Here is a 26605-nt window from a genome sequence, read left to right as displayed (position 1 = left end):
AGGTTCCGGTTTTTTGGCTGTAACTTTTGACCCGCTGCTCGCAGCGTATTCCGACTGCGCCCAATCGATTTTTCTTGCAAAATTATGTCGATATAGGGCGCCAAAGAATTGATTCCAGCACTTTTCAAAATCGCGAAATTTTTCACCAAGAAAGAAAAGGGATAGCCTTACTTTTTTTTGAGCAAAAAACTTTTGGTCTCAGATTCGATTTGTATGACCCTTTCTTCACTAATTGGACTACCAGGAACTCAGAAAACGCACCAAAAAGAGCGTGGTACCAACAGTAAAGATAGTATGAAGAAAGTAGGGAGAAATTATCGAGGTGTTATTTATTTTATTCCAGGTTACGTAAAATCGTAACATTCCAATCTATTGTATCTATTGTATTTTATTACACGTCTCGTTTTCTGCGACGGTGAATTGCACCTGTACTAAGGCTGAAATTGAAACCGCACTTAGAAACTGCATTAATAATTATTTTGTACAACATTGTTTATATTCAGCTTAATGCAATATATATCATAGTATTTTTTCCCTATGCTGTATTCAGACTCCTTGTGTCATGTTAGTTCATTGTTCTGCAACTTTTTGTCTTGAACACCAATAACGTTGGAAATATTATCCCAATTATACCAGTGAATGTATTATTATAGGAATTATTGATATATTACATCATGAATACTATAATGCATTAGTGAAACATATTAGAACTATACTATTTGGAAATTTGGTAAAGTAGTATACACTGACACCTGAACACTTGTAATAGAACTAAGGTACATTGAATAAACTGGAACTGGAACTTGGTAGCTATGAATTTGTTATTTTTCTCTTCCACCTCTTTGCAACTCGGTTTGCCAGCCGTAATGAATTCCTCTCACAAAATTACGTTGATATTGGGTATGAATTAATCGATTTCAGCATTCACTAAAATTTGCCAAATATGACCTGAAAAGTTCAAAGAATTTACATTTTTTGCGATATTTGAAACAAAAATTTTTTTCATCTCAGCATCGATTTGTACGATCCTTACTAGGCTAATTAGACCCCACAGAAGTCATATAAGGCTTTCAAAACCTGGTGAGATCAACAGCTGAAGAGACACGTAAAACAATTTCCGTTCAGAGATGACAAATTTTATACCAATGAAATTCAAAAGGTTAAAAAGTTAGCCTTTCTTTTTTACGACCAAAAAAATTTCATCTTACAAATCCGCAACGTCTTTGCTCACTTAATTCGTTCTATTTTCTACTTTCCACGTAATCAAAATCATACTTCCCACTAAATTCCACGTCAGAAGATCATTTCCATAAAGTTGGCCATCTACATGTGGCGGTACGTCTTCGGTTTATGGTCGATGGCTTTTTTCCTTATTTTACGAACGCGGAATTCACAGTAATCATTCGTATTATTAACCGGCGGTCAATTGTTTTTTTACTACTTGGAATAACCTGAGAAGTAAAACATGTCTGTAAGTTTATCAAGACATACATCATGATTATAATACTCGGTACTATTACCTATAAATATGAAAGTTAATTGTCATTCCATAAATTTCTATTTTACAGACTGCTAATAAGGTAAATCAAGGTTATGTTTCAGCAACATAACCTTCAAAAATCGTCAAAGTCCATAAACTTAACTGTTATAATAACTTGAATAATGTTTTTAGAACCAAAATGCTCACACTGATCATAAGGAGAAGAAAAGGAAGGAAAGTATATTGGATCTCTCCAAATACCTTGAGAAGAACATAAGGGTAAAGTTTGCCGGAGGCAGGGAAGCTGCAGGAATTCTAAAAGGATACGATCCGCTCCTGAATCTTGTTTTAGACAACACGACTGAATATCTTAGAGGTACATCGTAGTCAATTAATCAGTTACTGTCTGTCCTTATAAGTCAAATTACTGATATTACCGCTTTGACAATTGGTTTGAAATCACTCAATTTTCAGAATAATAACAATGAGTAACATTGTGGATGATTGTGCCGTTTTCAGATCCAGATGATCCCTACAAATTGAATCAGGATACAAGGATGCTGGGGTTAGTTGTATGCCGAGGAACGTCGGTTGTTCTAATATGTCCAGTCGATGGAATGGAATCGATACAGAACCCATTCATTCAGCAAGATGGTTAACGGTTTATATTACACAAACTTTTATCTACAACCTTTTCGAATCACATAAGCTTGAAGAAAAAAAAGACCTGACACGCCATGTGTGCACATCCATCGACCATCGGTTTATGATTTGTTTCAAATGACTATGGATTGGTAAAACTCGAACATTGATTCTAACCACACGATGATCGATTTATTTTTACGTTCCACTACTAGATAATAAATATCATTTGTGGTTTTCTTCTCATGGTAGATACACATATAATACGTTCTTCGTACAAATAAATATCCTACTTACAACTAATTAAGGTACTCAGTCATATTCCAACAAATTACAAGCAAATCTCTGTGGTAATTATACACTCTAGATGTAACTACGTAAGTTCTTAAAATTATGGCATATTGCGTGATATTCTTATTGATCTAATTTCACCCTCAATTGATTTGTGAGAAAGAAGAGAAGGAAGTAAAATACAACGCAAGAAGAAAAACCGTTACCTTAGTTCAATCCAAACTCATTTCTTAACCAGGGATATTGTTTCGGACATTCGTAACACGTGTACAAATATCTATCAGACTTTAAGACACTACTGTACAACTTGCACGTGTTCGGCAAGGCGCAGGCAATTTCCCGGGGCTCGAATTGCCGCTTGTTGCAGTTCCATGGCTGAAAATTCTTTAGCTTGTTTAACGGCGTTGGATTTCGCATCCATTCAACCATTTGATTACTAGTTACAAAGTAAACGTCTGGAAGCTGCAGAGTGTCGTCAATGAATTTCTGGAATACAGAATAATAATCAATACATAACATGCTTGTAAATTGAAGGACTTTACTAATTTTGTGACGATTCTTAACGACGAGATGACAAAAGTTGACTATTACCGAGAACGCGTAGTGGTATGCTGGGTTCTTGAACCAAGCTGCATGAAAGTAGAGTCCATAGGGTGCCCGATTTTGTAGATAATGTCGGTTAAAGTTAACCGTGAGCATACGATATATTTCTTCCCCTGACAGATCCCGCGTACAAGAGTCAATCATGGTGCACGTGTAATTCTAAAACACGAACCGAAACAGCGATTAAATAGAAACTTCAGAGACCAATATTCCATGCCTCGAGGAGATATTCTTACCCCTAGCAGCAGTTGGTTTATCGGTATCTCCCAGAGGCCTGGGTACGAACGTGTTGGACACAACTGACCGGGGCTGCCGCAAGGGTGAGGAGGTTGATGATCTAGGGTGTAGGGCCAAATCGGTGGATTCGAGAACGGGGCTACGATTGTCGAATCGTAGGCGAATCCGAACTCCGTCATCATGAGAAATTGACGGTTCCATCCGACTTGGAGAAACGGCACTCGCAGTCCTGTTAACCGATCATTATGGAATTCGCGAATTGGAATATGAATTTATCATATTTCTTTTACTGTACCTCTGATCTCCTCGATTCGTACTCCCGCGTATTTGTGTATGATATTCGCCTCCCCGACCATTTCGTCGAACCAATCTTCGATAGTTGCATTTTTCGACCACCATTCTTCAGGGCCTCGATGTCTGCAATAGGAATTTCTTTCAACGATTACGCCGTGATTATCGTTCGGCGATGAATTCATGGAACTGAATATATTATTTGTTTCGGCTTGGATGTCCTGTCATTAAACGTGTACTCACGTTACGGAATGAACTGCAATTTCATGGCCATTGTTCCACAAACTTTGTACGTCTCTGTAATTTGTGAATTGATGGCTTACGTAGAACGTACCACGAATTGGGCATCCGTTCGGATTTCTCCTCGCGTCGTTGAATATGTCTGAAAAGTATGAAAGTGTACTACGAAAAATGTACTCCTGATTTCGTAGAATCAAATTCGCAATGCGATTGAAGGAAATTCGAGTTGTCATTGTCAAGGAATCGTCAATTTTCACTGGCAGATTTCCTACCGATTTTTTTTTCCGATGATACTTACTTGAGTAAAGGTCAATATTTTCGGCGTTGACGGCATCGTTGAAAGTTATCGAGATCATCTGGGGAATGTTGGAGACGCTCAGGTTTCCAGGTACTCTGGTACCTTCTTTGGAACACCAACAGTCTGGCAGGTGGCATTTTTCAGGGTCGCAAGACGGTGCCGCGTTGCGGTCCTTCTCTGTATCTGAAATCACAAGATGAATTTTATTTTTTCAATACTTCCAGCATATCCTATATCTGTGAATAAATCAACTTTTCCAAGGATACTAATCTCTGAATATATTCCTAAACTTTACTATCGAAATTTCAGACGTTTATTGCTGGGATCCAAAGTCCACCGCTGGCCCCAGTCCAACTCAAGGTAAGAGCGATCGTCTTTCTCAAGTACCTAAATAACTCTCTGCGGTTTTGAATAATTCTAACGATTCTTACCGCACCAGGCCTCGTCCGAGGCATCCGGACAGTCAACGCTTCCGTCGCAAAAGTAAAGGGAAGGTAAACACGTTCCGTCTCCACATGCCAAGGTATCATCCTCGCATTCACCGTCGTCGAGAAGTGGCTTCGGGGGTATTTCCTCTGTGTATAAGAGATGAAATTGATCAGGTCATTAGGAGCTTTGATGTCGGATGAATTTGACGGATAGAGCATTTAATTGTTCGGGGAAACGATCGATCAACCGTTGAGATGTCACACTATTGACACATCAACGGATTTTTAATCGAACCTAAAAGTGTATATCATGAGTTCAGCTGTCCTTCTTACCCAAACTCACGTCACAGTTGTCGACATTTGCCTTAAAATCACATATCTGACGGGATACGTCGAAGAGTAAGCCATGCGAACACTTGAACTCAAAGACGTCGCTATCTGAAGAAGAAATAATAAATAGCGTTATAAGAAATGCTATAGAGTTCAAAGTAGATTGCCGTAATTCTATTCCGAATTGTAGAAACTGCCGATAAATTATTGTCATTCGATTCATTGTCTTGACAATAATTGTGACGAATTATCGTATCGTAATTGTCGTATTGATGTCGAGTGTTCGAAAACCAGGGCATTGCTACGTGAACGAGAATGACAGGAAAATTGAAGTGAGTGAATTATTTTATGGAGAGAGAGCACTGCCGAGTCGAATGCAGACTGTACATACTCAAGGAGCCAATAATACGTACTCAAAGAGTGAACGACACGACACCACACGATACGTAATTGTCATCATACGTTCATTTCAAGGCAAGAACTCGAATTTTCAAACCAAACTTGTTGCGTCAAGTACATTACACCCAGATTAGACATTAAACACCCATTATAATTATAAGCAAATACAATTTACGTAATAAACTCGCAGCTGTCTTTCATTGGTACGTAAATGTCGCTTGACATAAATACCTAACCGATTCATTCAATACGCACCTAAGCAGAGGTAGTACTTCGCGCATTCATCCTGCGTCCAGATTTTGTGCGCTGGAGTTTTTGGATTTCGGTAGAATCTATCATCGTGCAGACAATCCACTCTGTCCGTTGTCTCCTTAGGTCGAACCACTGAAGCTGTGACGAAAGATCAAATTTATGATAATGAGTAATTTTTTAGTCTCTCCGTAACATGTTTGACTCCGATCCACTCTCGTCTTCACCATATCGTAAAAAACAAACACTTTCATCTTTTATTATTGACAAGCATTTCTGGCCGGTATAATTTATTATCGTGTCGATTAAAGCGTAGCGCAGTACTTGAATAATAACGAAAGGAATTTGAACGCGAGGAACTAATAATATATACACTAGTCCCCGTTCAATGCTAGTTCAGGTACACTTACCGTACTATAGTTACTTCCATATAAACCGCTGACCATCGTTGCGTCAATCTGGTTGAAACCAATTAAATGCAGCTATACGAGGTCGATATACCGTTCAATTTATGATCAGTGCGCAGCAAGAGTTTTACTCGCAATATTTAATAGTATAAACAAGGATGTCACATGCTAATCGTAAGAAAATAAATTCTCTAATCCTTACTGATACCTGTAGAAGTTACAGACCATCGGATTCCATGCTGGATCATTCCGTATACCCTACGGCAATTTTCCAGTGTTGAAATTTAGAAACTGTCCATCGCGTATGCAGCGTGCGTGTTTGGTTTCGTCACGCAAGTGATTTCTTTCGTTACAACTGTCAACGGGTTTAAAACGCGTAATCAATAGATTAGAGGATTATTATAGTCGTGCGTCCGATTATGTGAAAACCTCAGATACACATTTACTTTCGTATCCAGAGGCGGCAATGATCGATAAAAGATGCTGAGTCTGAAGAGAAACTCGACTCAGCATCGACGATTACACACGTGCACAGGATGGTCACATAGAAATGAACTCATGTATGAGGAAATGTATCACTTGCCCGGCAAACGATTCTCGGGGAAAAGGCAATTTTTATGTTATTTACACGTGTTTTAATGCTCCACCAAAGAACCGGTAACGTTTGCTTTGGCGCAATATTCATGTATGTATGAAATTTCTATTTCTTTTTTGCCCCCTTGAGTGCAGGTTGCGTTGTGCATGATATTTGCAGTAGAGATCGAGCTGAGGGCTACGGCGATAAGTAATTCAGCGTATCGTTTCACTGATCTCAACGTGAGATAAGAGAGGCGTTTAAAAACACAATAGTACCGAGGCTCACGCGCTAATTACGCACCGGATGGAACAACATGTTAATTGGACGCTGTTTTTCAATTTCGAAACGCAATGTATATCTTTGCATGTTTTACTTTCTAGGTCGGAGGCAAAGTGAGTTTATTTGCATTATCGTACATAGACAAGCACCTGGATCTATCCTTGAGATGTTCTCCGAAGCTTAGCTGCAAGATTCGATTGCAGGATACACTTTTCATTGCGTCATTAGAACGATGACGATACACCGTGAGAGTTTCTGAACATTGACTCAGATTCGATTTCACCCTGGTGGCGATACTCAGTTTCACGTGTCACCCTGTATATTACCGTATACACTCGCGTTTTCACTTTGTCGATTCATAACGTGGTCAGTGAAACTTCGCATGGCTATCGTACTTTGCTAAAAAAGTAAATAATACACACTTTTGATATTTTTCGTTTTAACAGATCCAGAGAGACCAGGTATAATGCGACTTCACTTAGAACGAAATTTCGATATAACTATTTTGAAAATATCTGTGATGCCTATGAAAATTTTTCAAGTTTTTGAGTAAATTTGGAAATAAGTATTTGGCAAGAAAAACATTTCATTTGCATACACACACTTATAGTGATTACCGCAAACGTGTGCGGGTAACCAGTTAAGGATCACAATGTACTTTCGATGGTCCCTGACCGCGAACGCATCTGAGTAGGTCATAGCGATCAAAAATTTGCCTCAAGGCTCTTGTTACTTGTATATAAGATTTGCTGAAGTTGATCTTGACTTTCGTTTTAAATCCATCTTTGTTTGCTCACCTCTCTCCTGCATCTACTTTCCACTTACTCGCGATAAATTCACGCTGCGTGCTTACACATTCCTCCTTCGGTATACATAGAGATGATTGTGGGTGCACGTACGATTGTTTTTATGTATACGTCTATACACTCACCGTAAAATAACAGCAACGTAGAAACAACCGAGAAAATCCTAGGCTTCATGTTCCTCTTTCTCTTCGAGAGGCTCGCACTTTCAGACTAATCCCTACCATCGCACACGCTGGCCTTATATCACCTCCGTTGAACCTATGCGATGGTTACAGCGAAATTTTTTATAACTCCCACCAAACTTTATGTTTTTATTATCATATCGACAATATTGGTATTTCTTTACATGAGAATGCTTGCCAGATTGATATTATATAAACAGTTGCAGTAGAGCTGATCACTTGCCCCAAGAAATGACAAAGGTTTCCAAACTCCGTTGTGCGGACGTTTTTTTTATTGGACCTTAGAAGTTACGTGACTTGTACGATTTTATTCACAAGTTCGAACTATGCATGGCTGTACAGAGTTTCCGACACTTACTTACTCGATGCTGGGAGTCCTGATCGTCGATACGGAAAGCGGAATGAAAATTATATCAATTTTGTAGCGAAATACAATAAAAGGACCGATAATGTGGAGATTCTTCGTAATATTTTATACTATCTGGCGCCCTGTAGTTAGCGGCAAATATAGTTTACAAAGTTGTTACTAGATAGCGCTGTGCGGTTACTGCGCCGTGATTTAAGCTACCAGATACACTGGCCAGATTTCAGGTTGCATATAACGAGGCGTGCTTTGCTGCTAAACCTAGCCGAAGTTCCCAATTAGCAACGGACAGTCCACGGAAAATAGGATTCATTTATTTATTTTCATAAACGGAATAGATTTTTTCGAAATTCCAAATTCCAAGACTTATACCACAAATTTATGTCACGCGAGAATACAGAAATACAATTTACAAACTGTTGCAGTAATCGAATAGTATTGCTTGCAAAATAAATATCAAATCACTCTTCTTCGAAGATCATAAGAAAATCACTTTGGCATGCAGGAAGAAGGAAAAGGAAGAGACGGTTCACATGTCAGTATGGATATAGGGATACCTCGCAAGGTACACTGAGACGCTAAGAACTTGATACACTGGAAACACAATTTCACGAAGCTACACGTTGAGTAAAACCTTTCAACATCTATTCTGCATGTTCCCCACTAATAATATATCCCTACTGTGAAGAGAATGAGAAGAAAACAGTGTGATGTCTGACGTGTGATAAATAAAATCATCCTGGACAGATGAAATAACGATTTGAGAGAACATTTTGAATGCATATATTACGGTTAACTGAAGGCGCTTGTGTAACTCACAGAGCTATAGTTATCATTGTTATATCAGGTTCCAGATGGTCAGACGAATGCTTATGACCCAGAACAATAACAGATACCGCGCGTGCATCGTATGGATGCTGTAACTACATCCGACGGTGCGGGAATTCAATTTTTTTTTCGATTGAAATAAGAACGTGAAATAATGATTCGAAGATCGCGTTATCCAGTGTCAAGGTTACAAGAAGAATTACAGCATGTGCTTGGTTTTTACAATTTGAAACCCAATATGGTTTATTGTTTCACCCATTTGGTTGTGAGTCACATTAATAGTTTTATCATACGAAGTAGCGATATGTTAGAGTCAATGAAATAATGAAAATTTCTTCGAAACACTGATCGATAGAGTGTTCTCCAAATGAAAGAAGAGGAAATTATGGCACAACCTTGAAGGACCTGTTCTTTACTCTTTTCAAGTCGTACTTGTCCAACCGTAACTTCTACAGTTCTGTTCACGTGGTGACCAATTATATTTCGTAGAGATCTGCCCCTTGCTGCCGATATCATGATTCGAGGATCAACGTTCGGCTGATTGATCGACTAATCATGTGTCATGACGTGGCAACATTCCATACATTGCAACATCAATTGTTACACAGTTCGTTTCTGTAGTAGCAGCTGACGTGTGAACATAAACCGTATGACTCCTCGTTTCGGTACCCAACTCTATAAACAAACACAATCCCCTGCAGATCAACTGAAACGATAATGCCTGGGTTAGAAAAGATGTCGAGAATTGGCCGAATGATGGAACGCACTCTGGATAAGCTTTCCAAGGTATATTTGACCGTCTGCCCAACACTTTATGGCGTGTGCTATGATCCTCCAGGACAGCATAAGAAGTCGCGAGCTGCAATTGGGTTTCTCCTTGGCGTCACGCTCGGTGTTTTATTCTACGAGCTTGTAATCGTGGATCTAGAATTTTCCCCGTACACCACTTTGGCTCTTGGAGCCGTCGTGATCGTCATGCTTGCTGTGGGATGCGCGTCGTCCATCCAGGTTATGAAAATGATCTGCACGATCAACGATTTTTGGGCAAGATGTGAACGATCACAGGTTTGAATCTGACCCCATCGTCATTTTCCAGGTACGTTGCATTTCCCTGCTGACGATTCCGGTCTTTTGTGGCCGCGCAGGACGCAGTGTCCTCAAGGCAATGGTCCTGGCGTACGTGATCGCAGGTCCGATTTTCAACCTAACCTACAACGGCAAAGAAGTGGTAAGGACCTTCGCGTGCACGACGCAGCTCACCTATAACCTGACAAAGACACGACTGGATCTGATGCTCAAGCCTTTTCAACAAGTGTGAACTCGCTGGTTGATACTAAAATTCATGAGAATAATTGGGATTCATGGAACGGTTAATCCTTGTAGGCAATTTTCGGGATGAAAGCAGACACCAGCGAGATCAGGGATACTTTGGCTTCGGTGCGAGACTTGTCGAGCCCAATAGTCGAGGAGATCGAAGGCGAGGAAGAGATGCATCGTCTCCGAGAGGAGAATGACTATTTTGACGAGCACCTAGGGGACACAAAGCGGAGCGAGGAAATTGCGGAGGAGAAAGAACGAAAGGAAAAAACGAAATCCGAGAAGTCGAAGAGCGAGGCGGACGTCTACGAGGCTCGTTATCGCGAGAAAATGGCACAACGTTGCGAAGAGCAGTTCACCCGAGGTTCGGAACGATGCAGGTACAGAGAAAAATTTCCAGCCATTTCTGTCCCTTACTAATTCTACTCTTCTTATCGTCGCAGGAACATGTTCAGCGGTGTCTACGACAAGTGCTACGAAAAGGTGACGTGGCTCGCGGCGTGGCTTCTGTGTTGGCCGATGAAGCTCACCTTCGTCTGCAACCTAGCAGAGGCGATGGGCGGATCCGCCACCTGTAACCCTGACGGAAACGTCGACGTGGGAATTGGCGAGGGTTACGTTGCGCTCAAAGGTACCGGATCGTCACAATCTTCATTACCTGCATGTGATATTTATAATTTTTTTTTTCCGTTAAGAAACCCGAGAGAAACTGAGCTCAAGCTTCAAGGACGCGAAACTGCAGTACAAGGTACGGAAGAGTCGGCCATTCCTGGATGTTCGTGGCGCAGGGGACACCGCAAAGGCAGTGATGCACGACTTCGATGCGAAGCGTAGAGCCTTCGAAATGGTTATGACGATAATTCGTCGTTGTCTCGCGTTCGTCTTCATCAAGATAATCCTGAGCGCTCTCAGTTATCACGAAAAGTATCTCGATGATATCGAGTACGACAACATCTACGTGACCGCCTACTTCCGGCGCATTGATGCGCGGCGAAAGATACGCGACTGCCCGACACTCCTGCCCCTCCGGAAGATCGAACGGACCAAACTCATTGACCCTTACAGGTCCAGACCAAGTAGAATTGAGCGCAAAAACCTCTTCGTACAGACCGTAAAGCTTATTCTTGAAATGGTAACCGCGACCACCTTCGTCCTCCTCGACCGCCTCTTTTACGAAACCCTGGACGTCGTGAGGCGTCACGCGCTCATTGAGTACACCCAGGTTAAGATTCTCATATCACCTGTTATTCAATCGGCAACTTATTGCTGGTTAAGGGTGATGTTTCAATGTCCTGCGTGACTGTTGGTATGAAGGTAAAAGTCATTTCTCTATCTCTGTATTCCTACTCAGAGTGGCCGTCACGACATGAGCCTCGAAGTCCGAGGAACGGGAATCATTGCAACCCTAGTCCGAAATGTGATAGGAGGATTTAACGGTAAGCGTCGGATTAAGACAGTGACCTCGAATGAAGCCTGTCTACCAAACCCTCGCGAGCTGCCCGGTTACGTCCTGGCCAAGATCTACGGAACGTATTTCGGCATTTGGTTGATGCTCTTCCTGGCAGGCTACACCCAGCGAACGCGACACGCGATATGCGCTTTCTTCTATCGCACTCGGGAGAAAAGACGCGTTTTGTACCTCTACAACGAAACTCTACGCCGACGGCTGGGGTTCTTCAGATTCATGCGAGGGCACGTGCGATCCCTCGTCAGATCGCGACTCCTCGAACGTGACCTTGACCCCTGGGTGGCTCTCCGCCTTCGATCGCCACGGTTCTGTGGATGGCTGGGTTACTTTGCTTGCGCCAGGCCAAAGTGCCTCATCTGCGGGGAGGCTGAACCCAGGAAAGGACCCGCGTTTCGCCGATGCACGACCCCGGGATGCCCTTTCCTCCACTGTGCCGAGTGCTGGCGAGACGTGGGAAAGATCTGTTACGCTTGTGCTGATTTTCCGGATACCGATACCGACGACTACGATACGCAGGCCGAAATTTGAGTTACTGGTTTATACGGCAGTCTTCATCGCGACTTGTTTATCCTATGTCTCATGTGAGTCACTGCGAAATATTGAATCGCAATCGTAGGATTGCGGCAATGATCGATATTATGACGGCAAAGATTGATCACTGATTGTTTGCTGCTAGTACTTTACGGCACTGCTTTCATTGATCATTGCTATGCCTACACAGGTGTTCTTAGGTGAAAATTGCAGCATTGCTAGTCAACTAGACGCGGTATCTCCAACTGCTTATTTATTCACAAAGAAACTGGTCATTTGTCCAAATGTTTTGTATACGTCGACCACGGGTGATACGGGTTGAGAAATATTTGGCTGGGGTAAGGCGACTTATTGACTCGTAATGAAAAATGTTTTCTCAGCGGCAGCTGATACCAACCAACATAAACAGGTACTTGGCAAACCACTAAATATACCGGACCGCATTGCAAGCCAGTATCGATAAAGGCCGGAGTAGGTATCCTAGAATGGTGAATCAATAAGGTATCGATCAGTAGAAATCATCTCCTCGTCCTTAAAATTTGAAATCCCGTTGTACGTATTTATGAGATAGCCTGGTTTAGTGACGCGAAAACATCGTAGTTGATTTTTAGCGCGAGTGTGCCTAATTATTGATAAAAAAAAGGCGGAAATTTACAAAAGTCATACTGAGGAAACGTATGGCTGGTGGCCATAATAGCTTATATTTGTGAATTAATATCAATTTTCGACTACCGTATTACTGTTAGCGATGGATTACCACGTCCCTTCGCCATTCACCTGCAATGAAAGCCTACCAGGACCTAGTATGACAGACATGTGTAGTACCTCTACATTTGCCGTTTTCATGACTCTTCTGGGGTCGTTAGTACAAAAAAATGAAAAGATATCGGGAATGTGCGAACGCGTGAAGTCCATTGACTCACCGGACCCAGAGTACGACTACATCGTAGTCGGCGGTAAGTTGCGCCAAGTTCTGGAAATGTTACTGCCGGAGAGAAATGCAAGTTTTGACCTAACGTTAATTAATGTTACTATTGGTTATGTTTTCTTCGAAAGTTGCCAAGCCTAGCACATACACAGACCTCACACTTGTTTTATTCAACTGTGCGGACCATGTAAAGTGTACCTACGTTGGAAAATTACGAAACAATTTTAAAGATAAAGGGGAAAATTGGCACCTGCGAGGCTTATAGAATATTCAAGCCATGCTGGTTTTACTTCAGGTGGTGCGGCAGGTTCTGTGGTTGCTGCAAGACTGAGCGAGATTTCTCACTGGAAAGTCTTGCTTCTTGAAGCTGGTGATGACGAGCCTGCAACTGCAGCGATTCCTAGTTATTACAGCGCTGTAACTCGTGGGTATTACAGAAAATCGATTTTGTAATGATGATGCGGAGACTAATAAAATCTCTTGTCTTTTTAAGAATCTCGTTTGGACTGGAAATACCAGACAACGAACGAAAGTTACGCCTGCTTCTCAACAAACGGTTCCTGTTTGTACACCGCGGCAAAAGTTCTCGGTGGGAGTACGGTGCACAACGGGATGATATATTTGAGGGGCAATCCAACGGACTACAACAATTGGGCCGCTATGGGTAATGAGGGCTGGACTTGGGATGAAGTGAAACCCTTCTTTCTCAAGGCGGAGGATAACGGTGAAATTAATAGAGTTGGAAGATTCTGGCACTCCACCGGGGGTCCGCTTTCCGTTGAGAGATTTCCTTATCGACCCCCCTTTGCGGATTCGATACTCGAAGCAGCGAAAGAGGCAGGATTCGAGATGAGCCAAGATCTCAACGGGGACAAAATCACTGGTTTCACAATTATACAATCCACGACGAAAAATGGAGTTAGACGCAGCAGTGGCGCATCGTATCTGCGGCCGATTAGGAACCGTGAGAATCTACAAATTTCCCTCAATTCTACCGTCACTAGGGTGGTAATCGAGAATGGAAGGGCAGTAGGCGTTGAGTACTTCCAGGTAATAATGATATCACTTTGATCTTACACATCTTACACATATTGTTCTAATTACGAACTTACAAATACCTCAAAATTTTATACAGAACGGCGAGTTTAAAACGGTCTCCGCATCGCAAGAAGTGGTTCTTTGTGCAGGAACCGTCAGATCACCACAAATTTTACTTCTATCTGGTATTGGACCCGAGGAACACTTGAAGCTGATGGATATCAAGGTAGTGCATAACTTACCTGGAGTTGGCAGTAATTATCACGACCACATGTACTTTATGATCAACTTTACCATCAATGAACCCGATGTATATGACAACAATTGGGCAGCTGCAACTGAATACCTCGACTTTCAAACTGGTCCATTGTCTAGTACTGGATTAGGTCAGGTGGTGGCTGAGCTTGCTTCCAGTACAACGACCCCTGATTTCCCTGACATTCAAATATTTGGCTTGGGTTATGACGCTGACTGCGCACCGGGTGAAATCGGCGCTCTTCGGAGCACAGGAAAACGCACGATAGCCATGGTAGTGGGGTACCAGCACCCGAAGAGTAAAGGTACGTGTTATGAACCTGTACCCAGTCGGTATATGAATTTCGTGCAATAGTTCTTGAATAGTCGAGAAGAAATAATTCTAATCCTCAAATATGTGGGTTTAGGACGAATCAGTTTGGCTTCGAACGATCCTTTTAAATATCCCACGATCTGGGGTAACTATCTCAGCGAATCCAGTGATGTTGATGGTCTTATAGAAGCCGTAAACTATGTTATGAGATTGGCCGATACGAATGCCTTGAAGGCCTACAATATTACATTGTCAGTATCAACCCTGACAGCCTGCAACAACTTTACTTACCCTAGTACTGATTACTGGAAGTGTGCGATACAGCAAGATACATTTCCCCAAGCTCACGGAAGTGGATCCTGCAAAATGGGCCCTGAGCATGACGCGATGGCAGTTGTCGATCATGAGCTTCGAGTAAGAGGGATCAAGGGATTGCGCGTTGCAGATACTTCTATTATGCCTCAGGTAAATTTTGTGACAATACGTTCAGTTCATCCATTACCATGAGTTTCATTGCACGACTAATTTGCTCTATTTAAATTATGCGCGGTCAAATTGCAAGAATATCAATTTATTTGAGTTAAATGGTATACGGTTAGCTGTGAAGTGAAGCATCAGTTAAGTGATCACAGGGTAAAGTCAAATATATCAATATTGTTATTTCAACGTATAAAAATACCTCTAGTTTGTGTTTAATGGTAACTGAAGATTAAGTTTCAACACCTGCCGCCCTGTACTCCTCTCAATTCTTTACCTACAGATAATTTCCGGTAATACTGGTGCACCAACAATCATGATTGGGGAGAGAGCATCAGAATTCATCAAGAAAGATGCGGCTTGGCGTTCAGACGTAGGAATGAGAAGAACCTGCTGACGAGATATGTAAATGGAGGAAATGCTTCAAGATGAATTAGACCATTTGTATTTTAAACCGTACGACATCCAATTATGTTATGCGATGATGAATAAAATATGAAATTGCTTTACTGTATCGAGTACGTTTAAAAGCGGTGCAACTTTCAACATTTCATCAGCATGAATTCAGGAAGCATTGTACAGACTCGACGAAGAGTTAAATAATTTTTGGAAGCAGTAAAATCGCTCACCGAAGGCCAAGACATGCAATTCAGCATATAATTAGGGAACTCTACAAATTTGTTTCAGAATTTTTCACTCACGTTTACCTATTTCTTAAATTAGGTGATTACCTGGAACCTGTCTACTTTGATATAGCGATGAAATGCAATATTTTCTGTAGTCCAGCTAATCTAAAGTTAAGTAAAATACCTATAACAATAAGTACGACACGCACGCCATCGCGTTGACTTTCAAATCACGCAACGGCGTGTTTGCTTTGGTTTTGATTACTTTGAATAGGTCGTGGGTCGTTACCAAAGATTGAACAAAAATTGCTATATCGTGCGAGTAATTGTCTGAAATCTCTACTTTGTAATAGACCCGGCATCAGATTAATTGCAGGGCTATAAGGCCAGGAAGAATCAGGTTTGCTGGCAGTGAGTCGACCTGGTCATTGCCGATTCGTATACCTGTAACAGAAAAATGCTAGTAATATTGGCTTTGCTCTACATCGGCGGCGTGCTGGCTGCTGAAAGTGATAAGTACACAACAAAATACGACAACGTTGACGTGGAAGCTGTCATTCGGAACGAACGTTTGACTAAAAACTACGTCGGTTGTCTCCTTGACCTCACGCCCTGCACGCCAGACGGTTCAGAGCTCAAAAGTGAGTTTTCAAAATTGGTATTACCAGCGACGCAACTATTTTGAAAAATGTTTTGTAGCTTAATTCGCTATAGTTCCTTACGGGTACTGGAAAAATTTGATGACAATGTCATCGTTTCATAGTCTATCCATTCGACGTAACTACGAAGAGCATCTTAATCTAGCCTCTCTAGCCTCTAGTCATGTTTCAGAAAATCTTCCGGACGCTTTGGCAACGAATTGTGCGGGGTGCAGCACCGCGCAAAAGAACGCAGCGGACAAATTCTCGCAACATCTGATCGACCAAAAGCCAGAAGACTGGAAGCTCCTCGAGGCAAAGTACGACCCCACGGGTGCTTACCGACTGCACTATCTCGAAGAACAGTCCAAGAACAGTACCGAAGCTGAACGTTAACATGTTCGGTTATCATTTGAGGACCAGCTGCTGGGTGTTGGAACTTCCTTCTGCCGTCTTATCGATCAACGAAATCGAGACTCGGATCCGAGTCAGTGCCGGAAGCAGTAAAGAGTAACCGTAGGGTGAAGGGATGACAGTTTGGCAGAGGGTCGCGCCTGATAGAGTAGATAGAGATGGGTAAAATTTATATGCATGTCATGTACACTAGAGTACAAGGTATCACATATCGCTGAGGTTGCAAGATCATACTTTTCATAAAGATTGTAGCAAATTCAGCCACAGCTGCTGGTTCAAGAGATTAAGAAACTAGTGTCATTAAATCATACACCATAAACTACGATTTGGTTTCAATTGTCCACTATTTGGTCCTAAATTTCTGAATTGGCTCCAAAAAAAAGTCCCATAGAAATTCACGTCGGCAATTTCAATACCGAATTTTTTACAGTGTAGCCCAACATATGAGCTTGCGAATCACGCAACGGTTTTCTTTGGCTGTGTTTGCCTGAAATTGTTGTCAATATTGAATCCTGTAAGATTTATTTTCTAATAATAAAATCTCTAAGTATACATATCGAGGTTGGTGATACTGTCGTAAATATTTTCGCAGATAACACCAGTTACTAACGAAGTACGCAACAAGTATAAAAACATTAGAAAATCGAACAGCATTCGATACTTGAGAAACCTGTAATAATAAGCACGTAATCAATACTGTACAGCTGGTTTGAGATTGCAGTTAAATTGTCACAAACTCTATGCGATGATAATAATTTATTATTATCGTACTGTTCATGCACTGCACCGAAACGGTCTGTGGAGATTTCACATTAGGTATAAATGATCACGCGTTAAGATCAATAAGCCGGTGTTCCTGCATGTTTCTAGTGGAAACTGCAGTTTTCATTCTGTAAAATACTCGGTATCCAATTAATTCTTTCAGTATAAAACTCGATCTATGTCGGAGAAATTATCGCCATTTTTCTAGCTCTGCTCTCCACGATCAGCCATATGTTAAAAGGATATTTTTCAATTTTCCTTTGTCGACGAAAAAGATAATATCTTGGACGTGAATCAGAAAGGAAAGTAGCAAGGAGTAGCAGAGAGCTATTGAAGTGAAGAGATGAGATAGTGGCGGATAGTTGCTCGTGATTGAACACGTTGTCACTTGGGCAAACGAATGCGTATCACCCTGTATCACAGATTACGGGTATCACGTATCGTATGCAGGCGAGTTTGACGTCACGTAATACGATCACGTTCGGATCACGATTTGATATTGGTAGAATACTTTAGTTTGAAACTGATGGTTTATTCAAGATTTAAAATTCGAACTATTACATTATGTTAGAGAATAAAAATCTGTCGTCAAATTTATTTATATAAAATTAACGTCACTGTGTCTTTTGCATTTATAAAAAAAAAAATATCACGTTTATATAACACTAGGGGCGTGCACTTCCCACCTGACTCTTTTACAAGTATTATGATATTTCCTTCTCTGGCATAAAAAATAATTTGCATATTAGTCAATTTTTCAATTTTTTTTATTTTATTCGATACGAGATTTGAGTTGATATTCTTGTTTCTCTTTTCCTAATGAACTTTCAGAATCAGGCATACGCACGATGAACGACGATTCCGTTTGTGATCATTCATAATTAATATTACTTGTATAAAAATTTTAGAGTTTTTTTTTCAACTTTAAACGTTTCACTGATCATTGTCACCGTCTTCAGTATACAGGAAGGTGAATTTTGTAAAATTGTCCGATTCGTATACGTTTGGGTCGTTTGATTTTTATACCTAATATTAGACTTTTAATGATATAAGAAAATAATATTACGTAAGTATTTTCACTTTTCTTCAACAGCATCACAGATGCGATACATAATTGTAATTTACACGTGACCTGGAAATAACCATCTGTGCAATAGATATTCAACTAATGTGATTAGAAAGAAGGCCTTTTTTTTACCTTGAACCACACAAAAGCAGATTATAACCTACGATTATCGTCAATTTCCGTTTATCGTGTACAGAGTGCAAAATTATTGTTAATTGCAAAATTGTACTTGTTCATAGGCAATCTAAAAAAATACGAGTATTATTAATCCATGAGAGACTTTGAAGAATATATGGAAACAAACAATAACATGCCGGTATCGAGTTGGTAAATCGTATTTACGTATAAGCTGCATCTGCACGACAGCTGTTGTTGCTAAATGTACTCAGATAGTGAATAAATAGCAGTGAAAAGGTGAGTCTCACAATCAATCATTGGGTTTCGGTTTGCGTGCGTACTGCATTTTGCAGGAAATTGCTGCAGTGAATATTTTTACTCTACGACATATAGAAACTAAAATTGCTAATTAAATTCTACTCACCGTCAACCGATGAATAGGATTGTCTTATCCTGACAGGACTTTAAAAAAACCAACAATACCTACCGTATCTTCATCAGACATGACGCACTCCACATCTTCATTGGCCTGCAACGCAAGTTTCCTGGGACCGACCCTGCAAGAGATGTGCGGAGGATCGAGTTACTACCTCTTCATGTCTCTTTTGAACGCATTCGCAATAAGGAAGCAAGCTATAGGTGGAACTTGCGAACGAGTAACATCGATCGTATCGCCAAACAGAGAATATGACTACGTCGTAATTGGCGGTGAGTTATTGGACCAGAACCCAAGACGCCAGGCGGCATCGTTTTGGCGCAAAAACTGTATCGTATTTAATAAAAGGAATCCAAACGATTTTCGCTCTGCATTGACTTGGTATAACAAGATAAAAGTCTACTGGAATGATGTGCTGACTAAAGAAGCTCGTATCAGTGAATGAACGTGAATAACACACCTCTTTCATTTACAGGCGGTAGTGCAGGTGCCGTAGTGGCTTCAAGACTCAGTGAGAATCCGAAGTGGAAGGTCCTGGTGCTGGAAGCTGGTCCCGATGAGCCACCAGGTGCGGAAATTCCGAGCTTTTTCAACGCTGTTGTGAGTAAGTGCGTCAGAGTCCAATAAAATTTGAAGCTGAAGTAATGCCGAAAATCCACTATCAAAATGCCACTTCTTACAGCATCGAGTCTCGACTGGGGATACTCGACGACTAACGAGAGCTACGCTTGTTACTCAACAAACGGTTCCTGCACATGTCACTCCGTGAAAGTTCTGGGTGGGAACATGGTGCACACAGGGATGATATACTTGCGAGGCAACCCGACGGACTATGACAAATGGGCTGCTCTTGGTAACAAGGGGTGGTCGTGGAAAGACGTTAAGCCGTTTTACCTGAAGTGCGAAGACAATCGAGAAATCGACAGAGTCGGAAGATTTTGGCACGCTACGGGAGGGCCACTTTCAGTTCAAAGATTTCCGTACGAATTTCCCATCACGAAAGCGATTCGCGACGCGTCTTTAGAGGCAGGTTTCGGCACCAGCGACGACCTTAACGGAGATCAGCTTACAGGTTTCAACGTCGTTCAAACGACTACCAAGAACGGCGTCAGACAAAGTACCGGTACCGCGTATCTGCGCCCCGTCAGGGACCGCAAGAACCTTCATATTTCTCTCAACTCCACCGTCGCCAAAATCATAATCAATAATAAGACGGCCGTCGGAGTCGAGTATTATCAGGTACTGATTAATGGTCGAAGTATTTGTGAGTACCGTATTTTCTTAAAATAACAACGCATTAGAAAGAAAGGCAAGTGTAAAAATCTAAAAAGCTGAGTTTCACGTACAAGTACAACATAAGAACGTTTGCATATACAGGGTCGCGAGAAATTCTTCAAGACCTTGGCATGACGACTTGTTAACTATTTCATAAATTTGAAAAATTCCTCTACAGAATGGGCAATTGAAAAAGGTTGCTGTGTCCCGTGAAGTCATCCTCTCCGCAGGTACAGTAGGCTCGCCTCAAATTCTGCTACTCTCCGGTGTTGGTCCGAAGGAACACCTGGAGTCTATGGGCATCGAAGTGGTAAAGGATCTGCGTGGAGTTGGAGAAAACTACCATGACCACATATCGTACAGCGTCGACTTTACCGTCAACGAACCCGACGTTTACGACAACAACTGGGCTGCTGCAACCGAGTACTTCGCTTTCCAGACTGGCCCCCTGTCTGCTTCTGGACTGGCTGGGTTGGCCATTGTGCTAAACTCCAGCAAGTCAACCTCCGACTATCCAGACATCCAGCTGGCAGGGTACGGCTACATCGCGGACTGCGCACCGGGTGACATTGGGGCCCTCCGCAGCAAGGGAAAACGTACAGTGAGCATATGGGTGGGATATCAGCATCCGAAAAGCAGAGGTATGTACATACGTTTGCATGCCGCGATGTCGTTGGTAACAGCGATGAAAAAGACTGCTGTTTTTGGTGCTTCAGGAAGAGTACGTTTGGCTTCGAAAAACGTTACGGCGTTGCCTGTGATATGGGGTAACTATTTGGCCGATTACCGGGACGTTGAGGGCTTGATTGAGGGCATAAACTACACCCTCACCTTGTCGAAGATGGAGGCGTTCAAACCCTACAACTTGACCTTGACCAATCAACCCGTCGCCGCCTGCTCCGATTATACTTTCCTCACCAACGAATACTGGGCTTGCGCGATACGTTGGAGTCTCAGCCCCCAAAATCACCAGGTTGGTTCGTGCAAAATGGGACCCCCCGATGATCCCACCGCCGTTGTCGATCCCAAACTACGAGTTTACGGAATAAACAGACTTCGCGTCGCAGATGCCTCGATCATGCCACAAGTCAGTATTATTGCTGGTCCAACAATATGTACACGTGTAATAGTTCAATTCTGAATTACGTCGTTTGGTAGATTCGAATGAACCTTGTTGGTAATTTTTAAATATGATTCAATTGTACAATTCAAGAAAGCGTGTCTACATCGAGATCATCGAAATGTTATCTGTCTTAACTTTGTCTGCGTAGATCATTTCCGCCAACACTGCAGCACCAACCGTAATGATTGCGGAGAAAGCAGCCGATATGATCAAGAAATCTCATCAACATCGATCGTGTAAAAATTACTGAACTTCCAAACGAGGAATTCCAACAGAAAATGAAAACTAAATTCAATCGAAGTAATGGACGAACTATGCGATAAGATCAGTAAGCTGATAGTTTTGTAACAAATATTAAACGCCAAGATGACTCCCAAAACAGTTAATTACATAAACTCGTTGTTTTCATTTTAATGACATCAGATGATGAAAATAGCTCATCAACGCCTTTTTTTAACACTGTTCAATGTGATTTGATATTATCAAAATAAATGGCAGATGGTTTAATTTTTCAAAATTTCGCATCTATAATTGGTAAAGATAAAATTTTCAGAAATGGCACAGAACGATAATCTCCGGATATTAGACGATTTGTGCCGAAGTTTTATAACCACCATCCTCTTGAATTTAAAGAGTCTGGCAAGGTCGAGAGAAAGAAGGAAATCGGTGGCCAACCGAATGACGACTTAATTTGAGGTTGTATTTTTGCGGAGAACTACGCTCTCAGAAGTAGGTAGGTAGGTAGATAGGTATAACAATGGTTTTGAAATTTGCTGAGACGAGACGGGACGGGAAGGCCGGCCGACCACGGGACCATGACTGCAGCAGTGCATCACGGTCGTAATACAAAGGCACCTATATATCCAAATTCCGAGAGCACTTGCGGGCTGCGACCGATTGGTCGATCGATCAAACGAAGGAACGGGGAGATCGAGATAAAAGCTTGTCGTTTGAAAAGTTGGCCCCATGGAGCAACCGCAGCGAGACGAGCGGAGAGTCGAGAGCCGCGTCGAACAGAGCGAAGCGGAATGGACCACACGCATCGCGGCGTGTCGGGTCGGAACTCGGTATATACGTAACTCTTTATACGGTGTAGTTCGCCGGGATCACCGACGAAGACGACGCGTCGCTGTGCCCGGGACTGACAAGGACCGAGTCCTACAGGCGAGGACCACCCACGTCGATGGCGCAAAGGCGATATTTAGCAGAAGGCAAATCGGTCCGAGGACCACCCACGCTCGCCTCCGACACCCGCGATTGTATACGTCGACGCACACGCCGACGGACGGGTACGTCCGTACACGAATGCACCATACATAGTTCGTAGTAAACCGTGTATATATCGTATTTTAGCCTGTGGACATAGACAGGGTATAAGAGGGAGTTCATTGTAGTTCCGTTGAACAGCGGCACCTGGTCTACCCCCGCAAAAGGGTTCCGGGGGAGGGGGGTGAATTACAGGTGTCGAAATATTTGTTTGGATAATTATACTGGTGGTAAATTAAAGGAAGGTCTTTTACGCGGTAGTTAATGCGGTGTTCTTTGATAGGAGTTCAGGCCGGTATAGTGCGGAGGGTGCGAGGTGTCGACATTTTGGTTTCCTTTTTTTTTTTTCCTACCTCTCAAGTTACGTCGGACAGAATGCCGGAATGAAAGCACGGAAGCTGTACGTCTAAGCCTGAAATATTACTTTATAAACGCTTTGAAAACCATGCTGTGACCAACTTTATTCTTCGAAGTCGACGGATGGAACCCAGTGTGTATATTTTTTATTTTACTACCTTTCGAACCGAGTATTAGCGGAGCGCTTGATCATGTTACGCGTAGATTCCTCGACTCCAGGTCACCGCGTATAATAGTTTAAGGCTGTCGATACAAGTCTGTCCGAATCGCCAAAAGCTGAGTGAAAGTCACAGGCCTCTGAGTTCCCGAAAACACGTCGGAAAACACTAAATTGCCTCTTCAATCTCATTGTTTGACCTCATTGAGCTAATTGAGGGGAATATTCTTTGTAACTAATTGACATCCAAGTTACCGTTCCTCCGTGACGTTCCCTCCGTTGAATTTGCTTATAATTTTTCGAAAAAAAAATAGTAATAAGCAAGCCAACGACGAACTTATTTCTCTCTGAACTATAAATTCAATGACACGTTATAGTGAGAAATGTCTCACATAATTGGATCAACTGTGTCAATGGCAACAATCTCTTCGTGCAATCAAAGCACGCGACATCCACTACAGAAGGTAGTGAACTCGACTAGGCAGAATGGTAAAGTGAAACATGTGAATAGTAAAAAGAGCCATATTTGCATGGTGGAATAACAAAGCAGAAAAAAAAACAACATTCATAAATCTTACGCATTACGCAGACGATCGAAGACTCGCAACAATACGGGATATAAACGTTTTCCTTCCGCTGCAGTCTTTCTCTGGTATTACAATCCGGTCGTGATATCAGTGGGTAGAAAGAAGAGTCGAAGTGCGGTAGCGGGCGGCGTGTTTACCCGGGTCGTAGAATGTGCTTCGGCTACCTACGCGCCCCGCAACTAATCGTAAGAGACCGCATGTACAGCACGCGGCACAATGCCATGGAACATACCTGCGCATACGGAGCGTCGTACCGGGATCGACACGCTCTTGATGAGCGTCCGTCGCCCGGATCGAACGAACCGCGCCGCAGGCTCAGAGGCGAGCCGAGGACCACCCAAGAAGGCGCCAGCCGCCAGTCGCCACGGAAGTTGGCAGTCTTCGTGCCAGCCTACGGGTCCGGTATCCGCCGCCTCCGAACGCGAGCGGCAAGTCTCTGGGCTCGCAATCCCGTCAAGCCCCGATACGAGATCGACCTACTTGCGCGAATGATCTGACACGGCCATGACATGGAGTATTGTGCAATTAGTACATTGTGTATCTAGGGCGGAAAATGAGCGATTGAAACTCGCATGAGCGTATATCGCTTTCCGCCCATGGTACACACGATAATTTTTTTCCACAACTTGTACCGAAAGTTTGCCTTTGAGTGCACCAGAGAAGCGGTACACCGCTTCATTTTGCGCCCGCTCATTTGTCACCGGTCGGCAAAAAAGCCACTTTGCGCACACTTTACATGCACAAAAAGGCATACTTTCGGGGCAGGTTGGACACAAAATTATTTTCGCACGGTCAAAAGTTTATTATACTATTAGTCGCGCCAAAGATTGAAAGAATCATTCGTGTATCAAGAGGAGGAAGATTGCCAATTTTGTATTCAACAATAATGCAAGTTTCTGTATTGATATTGCACGTATTGCACCGTTGGACGAAAGGGAGTGATATTATGGCTATCAAAAAATTAAACGCCACAAGTTCGATACCGGAATTCTGATGAATCCTTGCAAGGCTTAAAGCATTTTGAACTTCACGATAGGTGTTCGATAAGATGTAAGATTAACGCGGCGCCGCGGACGCGGCAACCTTTCACTTTTGCCAGTGTAAACGTCGAGTTGGTTGCAGCTTTCAGGCGCTCAACCCTTCGGAGTTCTCCAAGAAAGCAGGGAGTTTATTTTTCTAGAAGCGAAAAATCTTTGCCCCAAAGTTTGACAGCAGTTCAAGATTTCGAAACCGATCCACTTTTTCACCACTATATGACAAACGATCCAAGTTCAGATGGATCAAGCATTTTCTCTGGTATCCTGCACGATTCCACATAATTTATCCATAGATTCAGAATCGTGTTTTCTACAATTTGAAAATGACAGTTGCTTTGAAAGTTGATTGAGCTGCCGCTGGCGGTGTTCGATTCGAACGCGAAAAGCTACGTCAACCTCTCCGCATAATTCGTCGACATGGAGGAGCGTCGAGGCGCATATGAAGGGTGGAGTTACCGGTACGCGTCCGGAGTACGAAGGCACGCGTAATCGTGGATCCACATACGCATTACCGCCGGATGGATCGTGGTTATTACTATTATTACGAGAAGAGCCCGTTTAACGCGATATAGGTGCTGGCGGAGGTGGGTGTCGCCTCCTGGAACCGCGGCCAGGGCTAATGTGGTGCGAGTGAGAGACCACCCACCGCGTGCCCAAGACCACCCAACGCGAGTCTAAAACGCTGTCTCCGGATCGTTCACGGTATACATACACCGGGTCCTAACGTATGAGCTCGTTCACGTGTGTCATAAAATCACACACGTATATTCACAGAGAACGGCTATTGAGCGTCCGCTGCCTGCCTATCCGCCTCTTTCGACTCCCCGATTCACGATGCATGGAAATTAGATAAAACCGCGATATCCGCACTGCCCACGTCATCCGATTATAATCTAGTGACGGTGCTTTCGTTCGACAATTTTTCGCTTACGTGCCGAACGAAACTTAAGCGATGTCAACTAATATGGACCCTGGGAAATACGGTATAGATTATGATACACAATGAGTATCAATTATTGCGGCTCGATGGTCGCTCAATGCAAAATAGTGAATGATATTCATTGAGTAACGAAATCGTTTTAAGCTTCGGGATAGTATATGAGTTTGCAATTGTGTCGACAGTATGATTGCTGAAAAATGTTCGTCACTATGTTATAATAACACTCGCAGCTGATTTTCAATCGCTATAAAGCTAGGGCACGCTACTGTTCAGCTGGATTGCGTTTTTTGCAATTTTTTCATCGATATGAACTCTTATTTGCGACCGCGCAAACGCGATGATAAACTAGCTTACCATTCCCGAACGTTTGAAGCGATTTCAACTTAAAGATCCAACGTCGCCTTAACAGGCGAGTTCATGAAAATCATAAAGACAGATGCATCTAGTCTTTTCTGTGCTCATTGTTCTCATGACGGAAGACTAAAGAGGACAGAATTTATCGTACGTCCTAGATTACAACATTCTTGATGTGAAGATTTTCAAAAC

General features: G+C 42.4%; 6 protein-coding genes across 8 annotated transcripts; 5 read left to right on the top strand and 1 right to left on the bottom strand.

Annotated features, from left to right (window-relative positions):
• Positions 1-333: 333 nt before the first annotated feature.
• Positions 334-20247, bottom strand: LOC124186543 (chitin deacetylase 1). Of its 2 annotated transcripts, none has more exons than XM_046578351.1 (11): positions 7683-7772; positions 5495-5629; positions 4844-4948; positions 4514-4657; positions 4083-4265; positions 3788-3926; positions 3549-3670; positions 3253-3482; positions 3005-3175; positions 2620-2899; positions 334-1451 (listed from the first exon to the last, which is right to left on the bottom strand). In XM_046578351.1, exons 1-10 carry the CDS (start codon positions 7729-7731, stop codon positions 2621-2623), a joined length of 1557 nt encoding a protein of 518 aa, XP_046434307.1. In that variant the 5' UTR covers positions 7732-7772; the 3' UTR covers positions 334-1451; position 2620. The 2 variants fall into 2 exon arrangements, with proteins under 2 accessions (XP_046434307.1, XP_046434302.1); XM_046578346.1 differs by lacking the exon at positions 334-1451 and adding an exon at positions 20242-20247 and having other exon boundaries at positions 2123-2899; positions 7683-7753.
• Positions 1363-2618, top strand: LOC124186598 (U6 snRNA-associated Sm-like protein LSm7). Of its 2 annotated transcripts, XM_046578433.1 has the most exons (4): positions 1387-1471; positions 1569-1580; positions 1673-1856; positions 2000-2618. In XM_046578433.1, the coding sequence occupies exons 1-4, from the start codon at positions 1466-1468 to the stop codon at positions 2137-2139; spliced, it is 342 nt and encodes a 113-aa protein (XP_046434389.1). In that variant the 5' UTR covers positions 1387-1465; the 3' UTR covers positions 2140-2618. The 2 variants fall into 2 exon arrangements, with proteins under 2 accessions (XP_046434398.1, XP_046434389.1); XM_046578442.1 differs by lacking the exon at positions 1569-1580 and having other exon boundaries at positions 1363-1471.
• On the top strand, positions 9667-12278 carry LOC124187924 (protein sneaky). Its single transcript, XM_046580102.1, has 6 exons — positions 9667-9939; positions 10028-10243; positions 10315-10628; positions 10692-10879; positions 10944-11470; positions 11600-12278. Exons 1-6 carry the CDS (start codon positions 9667-9669, stop codon positions 12242-12244), a joined length of 2163 nt encoding a protein of 720 aa, XP_046436058.1. The 3' UTR covers positions 12245-12278.
• LOC124186528 (glucose dehydrogenase [FAD, quinone]-like) lies at positions 12695-18879 on the top strand. The gene is made up of 7 exons (XM_046578322.1): positions 12695-13203; positions 13471-13599; positions 13669-14225; positions 14311-14773; positions 14876-15246; positions 15542-15631; positions 17907-18879. Exons 1-7 carry the CDS (start codon positions 12996-12998, stop codon positions 17934-17936), a joined length of 1848 nt encoding a protein of 615 aa, XP_046434278.1. The 5' UTR covers positions 12695-12995; the 3' UTR covers positions 17937-18879.
• On the top strand, positions 16342-17488 carry LOC124186589 (ejaculatory bulb-specific protein 3-like). Its single transcript, XM_046578423.1, has 2 exons — positions 16342-16525; positions 16716-17488. Exons 1-2 carry the CDS (start codon positions 16342-16344, stop codon positions 16916-16918), a joined length of 387 nt encoding a protein of 128 aa, XP_046434379.1. The 3' UTR covers positions 16919-17488.
• On the top strand, positions 19036-22110 carry LOC124186536 (glucose dehydrogenase [FAD, quinone]-like). Its single transcript, XM_046578333.1, has 6 exons — positions 19036-19589; positions 19793-19921; positions 20000-20556; positions 20771-21233; positions 21309-21679; positions 21864-22110. The coding sequence occupies exons 1-6, from the start codon at positions 19385-19387 to the stop codon at positions 21963-21965; spliced, it is 1827 nt and encodes a 608-aa protein (XP_046434289.1). The 5' UTR covers positions 19036-19384; the 3' UTR covers positions 21966-22110.
• Positions 22111-26605: the final 4495 nt, after the last annotated feature.

The sequence above is a fragment of the Neodiprion fabricii genome, chromosome 1 (assembly GCF_021155785.1).
Source record: "Neodiprion fabricii isolate iyNeoFabr1 chromosome 1, iyNeoFabr1.1, whole genome shotgun sequence".
Lineage (NCBI taxonomy): Eukaryota > Metazoa > Arthropoda > Insecta > Hymenoptera > Diprionidae > Neodiprion > Neodiprion fabricii.
Note: the sequence above shows the minus strand (reverse complement) of the source record. Positions and strands in the feature narration are given on the sequence as shown.

Excerpts from the sequence above, each read along its gene's own strand:
- LOC124187924 (XM_046580102.1), top strand. The coding sequence starts at position 9,667 with ATGTCGAGAATTGGCCGAATGATGGAACGCACTCTGGATAAGCTTTCC. Across the intron at positions 9,940-10,027 it reads GATGCGCGTCGTCCATCCAG|GTACGTTGCATTTCCCTGCT; the intron begins GTTATGAAAATG and ends GTCATTTTCCAG. Across the intron at positions 10,629-10,691 it reads CGAGGTTCGGAACGATGCAG|GAACATGTTCAGCGGTGTCT; the intron begins GTACAGAGAAAA and ends TTATCGTCGCAG.
- LOC124186598 (XM_046578433.1), top strand. Across the intron at positions 1,857-1,999 it reads CACGACTGAATATCTTAGAG|ATCCAGATGATCCCTACAAA; the intron begins GTACATCGTAGT and ends TGCCGTTTTCAG.
- LOC124186589 (XM_046578423.1), top strand. The coding sequence starts at position 16,342 with ATGCTAGTAATATTGGCTTTGCTCTACATCGGCGGCGTGCTGGCTGCT. Across the intron at positions 16,526-16,715 it reads AGACGGTTCAGAGCTCAAAA|AAAATCTTCCGGACGCTTTG; the intron begins GTGAGTTTTCAA and ends GTCATGTTTCAG.
- LOC124186528 (XM_046578322.1), top strand. The coding sequence starts at position 12,996 with ATGGATTACCACGTCCCTTCGCCATTCACCTGCAATGAAAGCCTACCA. Across the intron at positions 14,226-14,310 it reads TAGGCGTTGAGTACTTCCAG|AACGGCGAGTTTAAAACGGT; the intron begins GTAATAATGATA and ends AATTTTATACAG. Across the intron at positions 15,632-17,906 it reads ATGCGGCTTGGCGTTCAGAC|CTCTGCTCTCCACGATCAGC; the intron begins GTAGGAATGAGA and ends CCATTTTTCTAG.
- LOC124186536 (XM_046578333.1), top strand. The coding sequence starts at position 19,385 with ATGACGCACTCCACATCTTCATTGGCCTGCAACGCAAGTTTCCTGGGA. Across the intron at positions 20,557-20,770 it reads TCGGAGTCGAGTATTATCAG|AATGGGCAATTGAAAAAGGT; the intron begins GTACTGATTAAT and ends ATTCCTCTACAG. Across the intron at positions 21,234-21,308 it reads TCAGCATCCGAAAAGCAGAG|GAAGAGTACGTTTGGCTTCG; the intron begins GTATGTACATAC and ends TTGGTGCTTCAG.
- LOC124186543 (XM_046578346.1), bottom strand. The coding sequence starts at position 7,731 with ATGAAGCCTAGGATTTTCTCGGTTGTTTCTACGTTGCTGTTATTTTAC. Across the intron at positions 5,630-7,682 it reads TACGTTGCTGTTATTTTACG|CTTCAGTGGTTCGACCTAAG; the intron begins GTGAGTGTATAG and ends CTTTCGTCACAG. Across the intron at positions 4,658-4,843 it reads CAACTGTGACGTGAGTTTGG|AGGAAATACCCCCGAAGCCA; the intron begins GTAAGAAGGACA and ends TCTTATACACAG.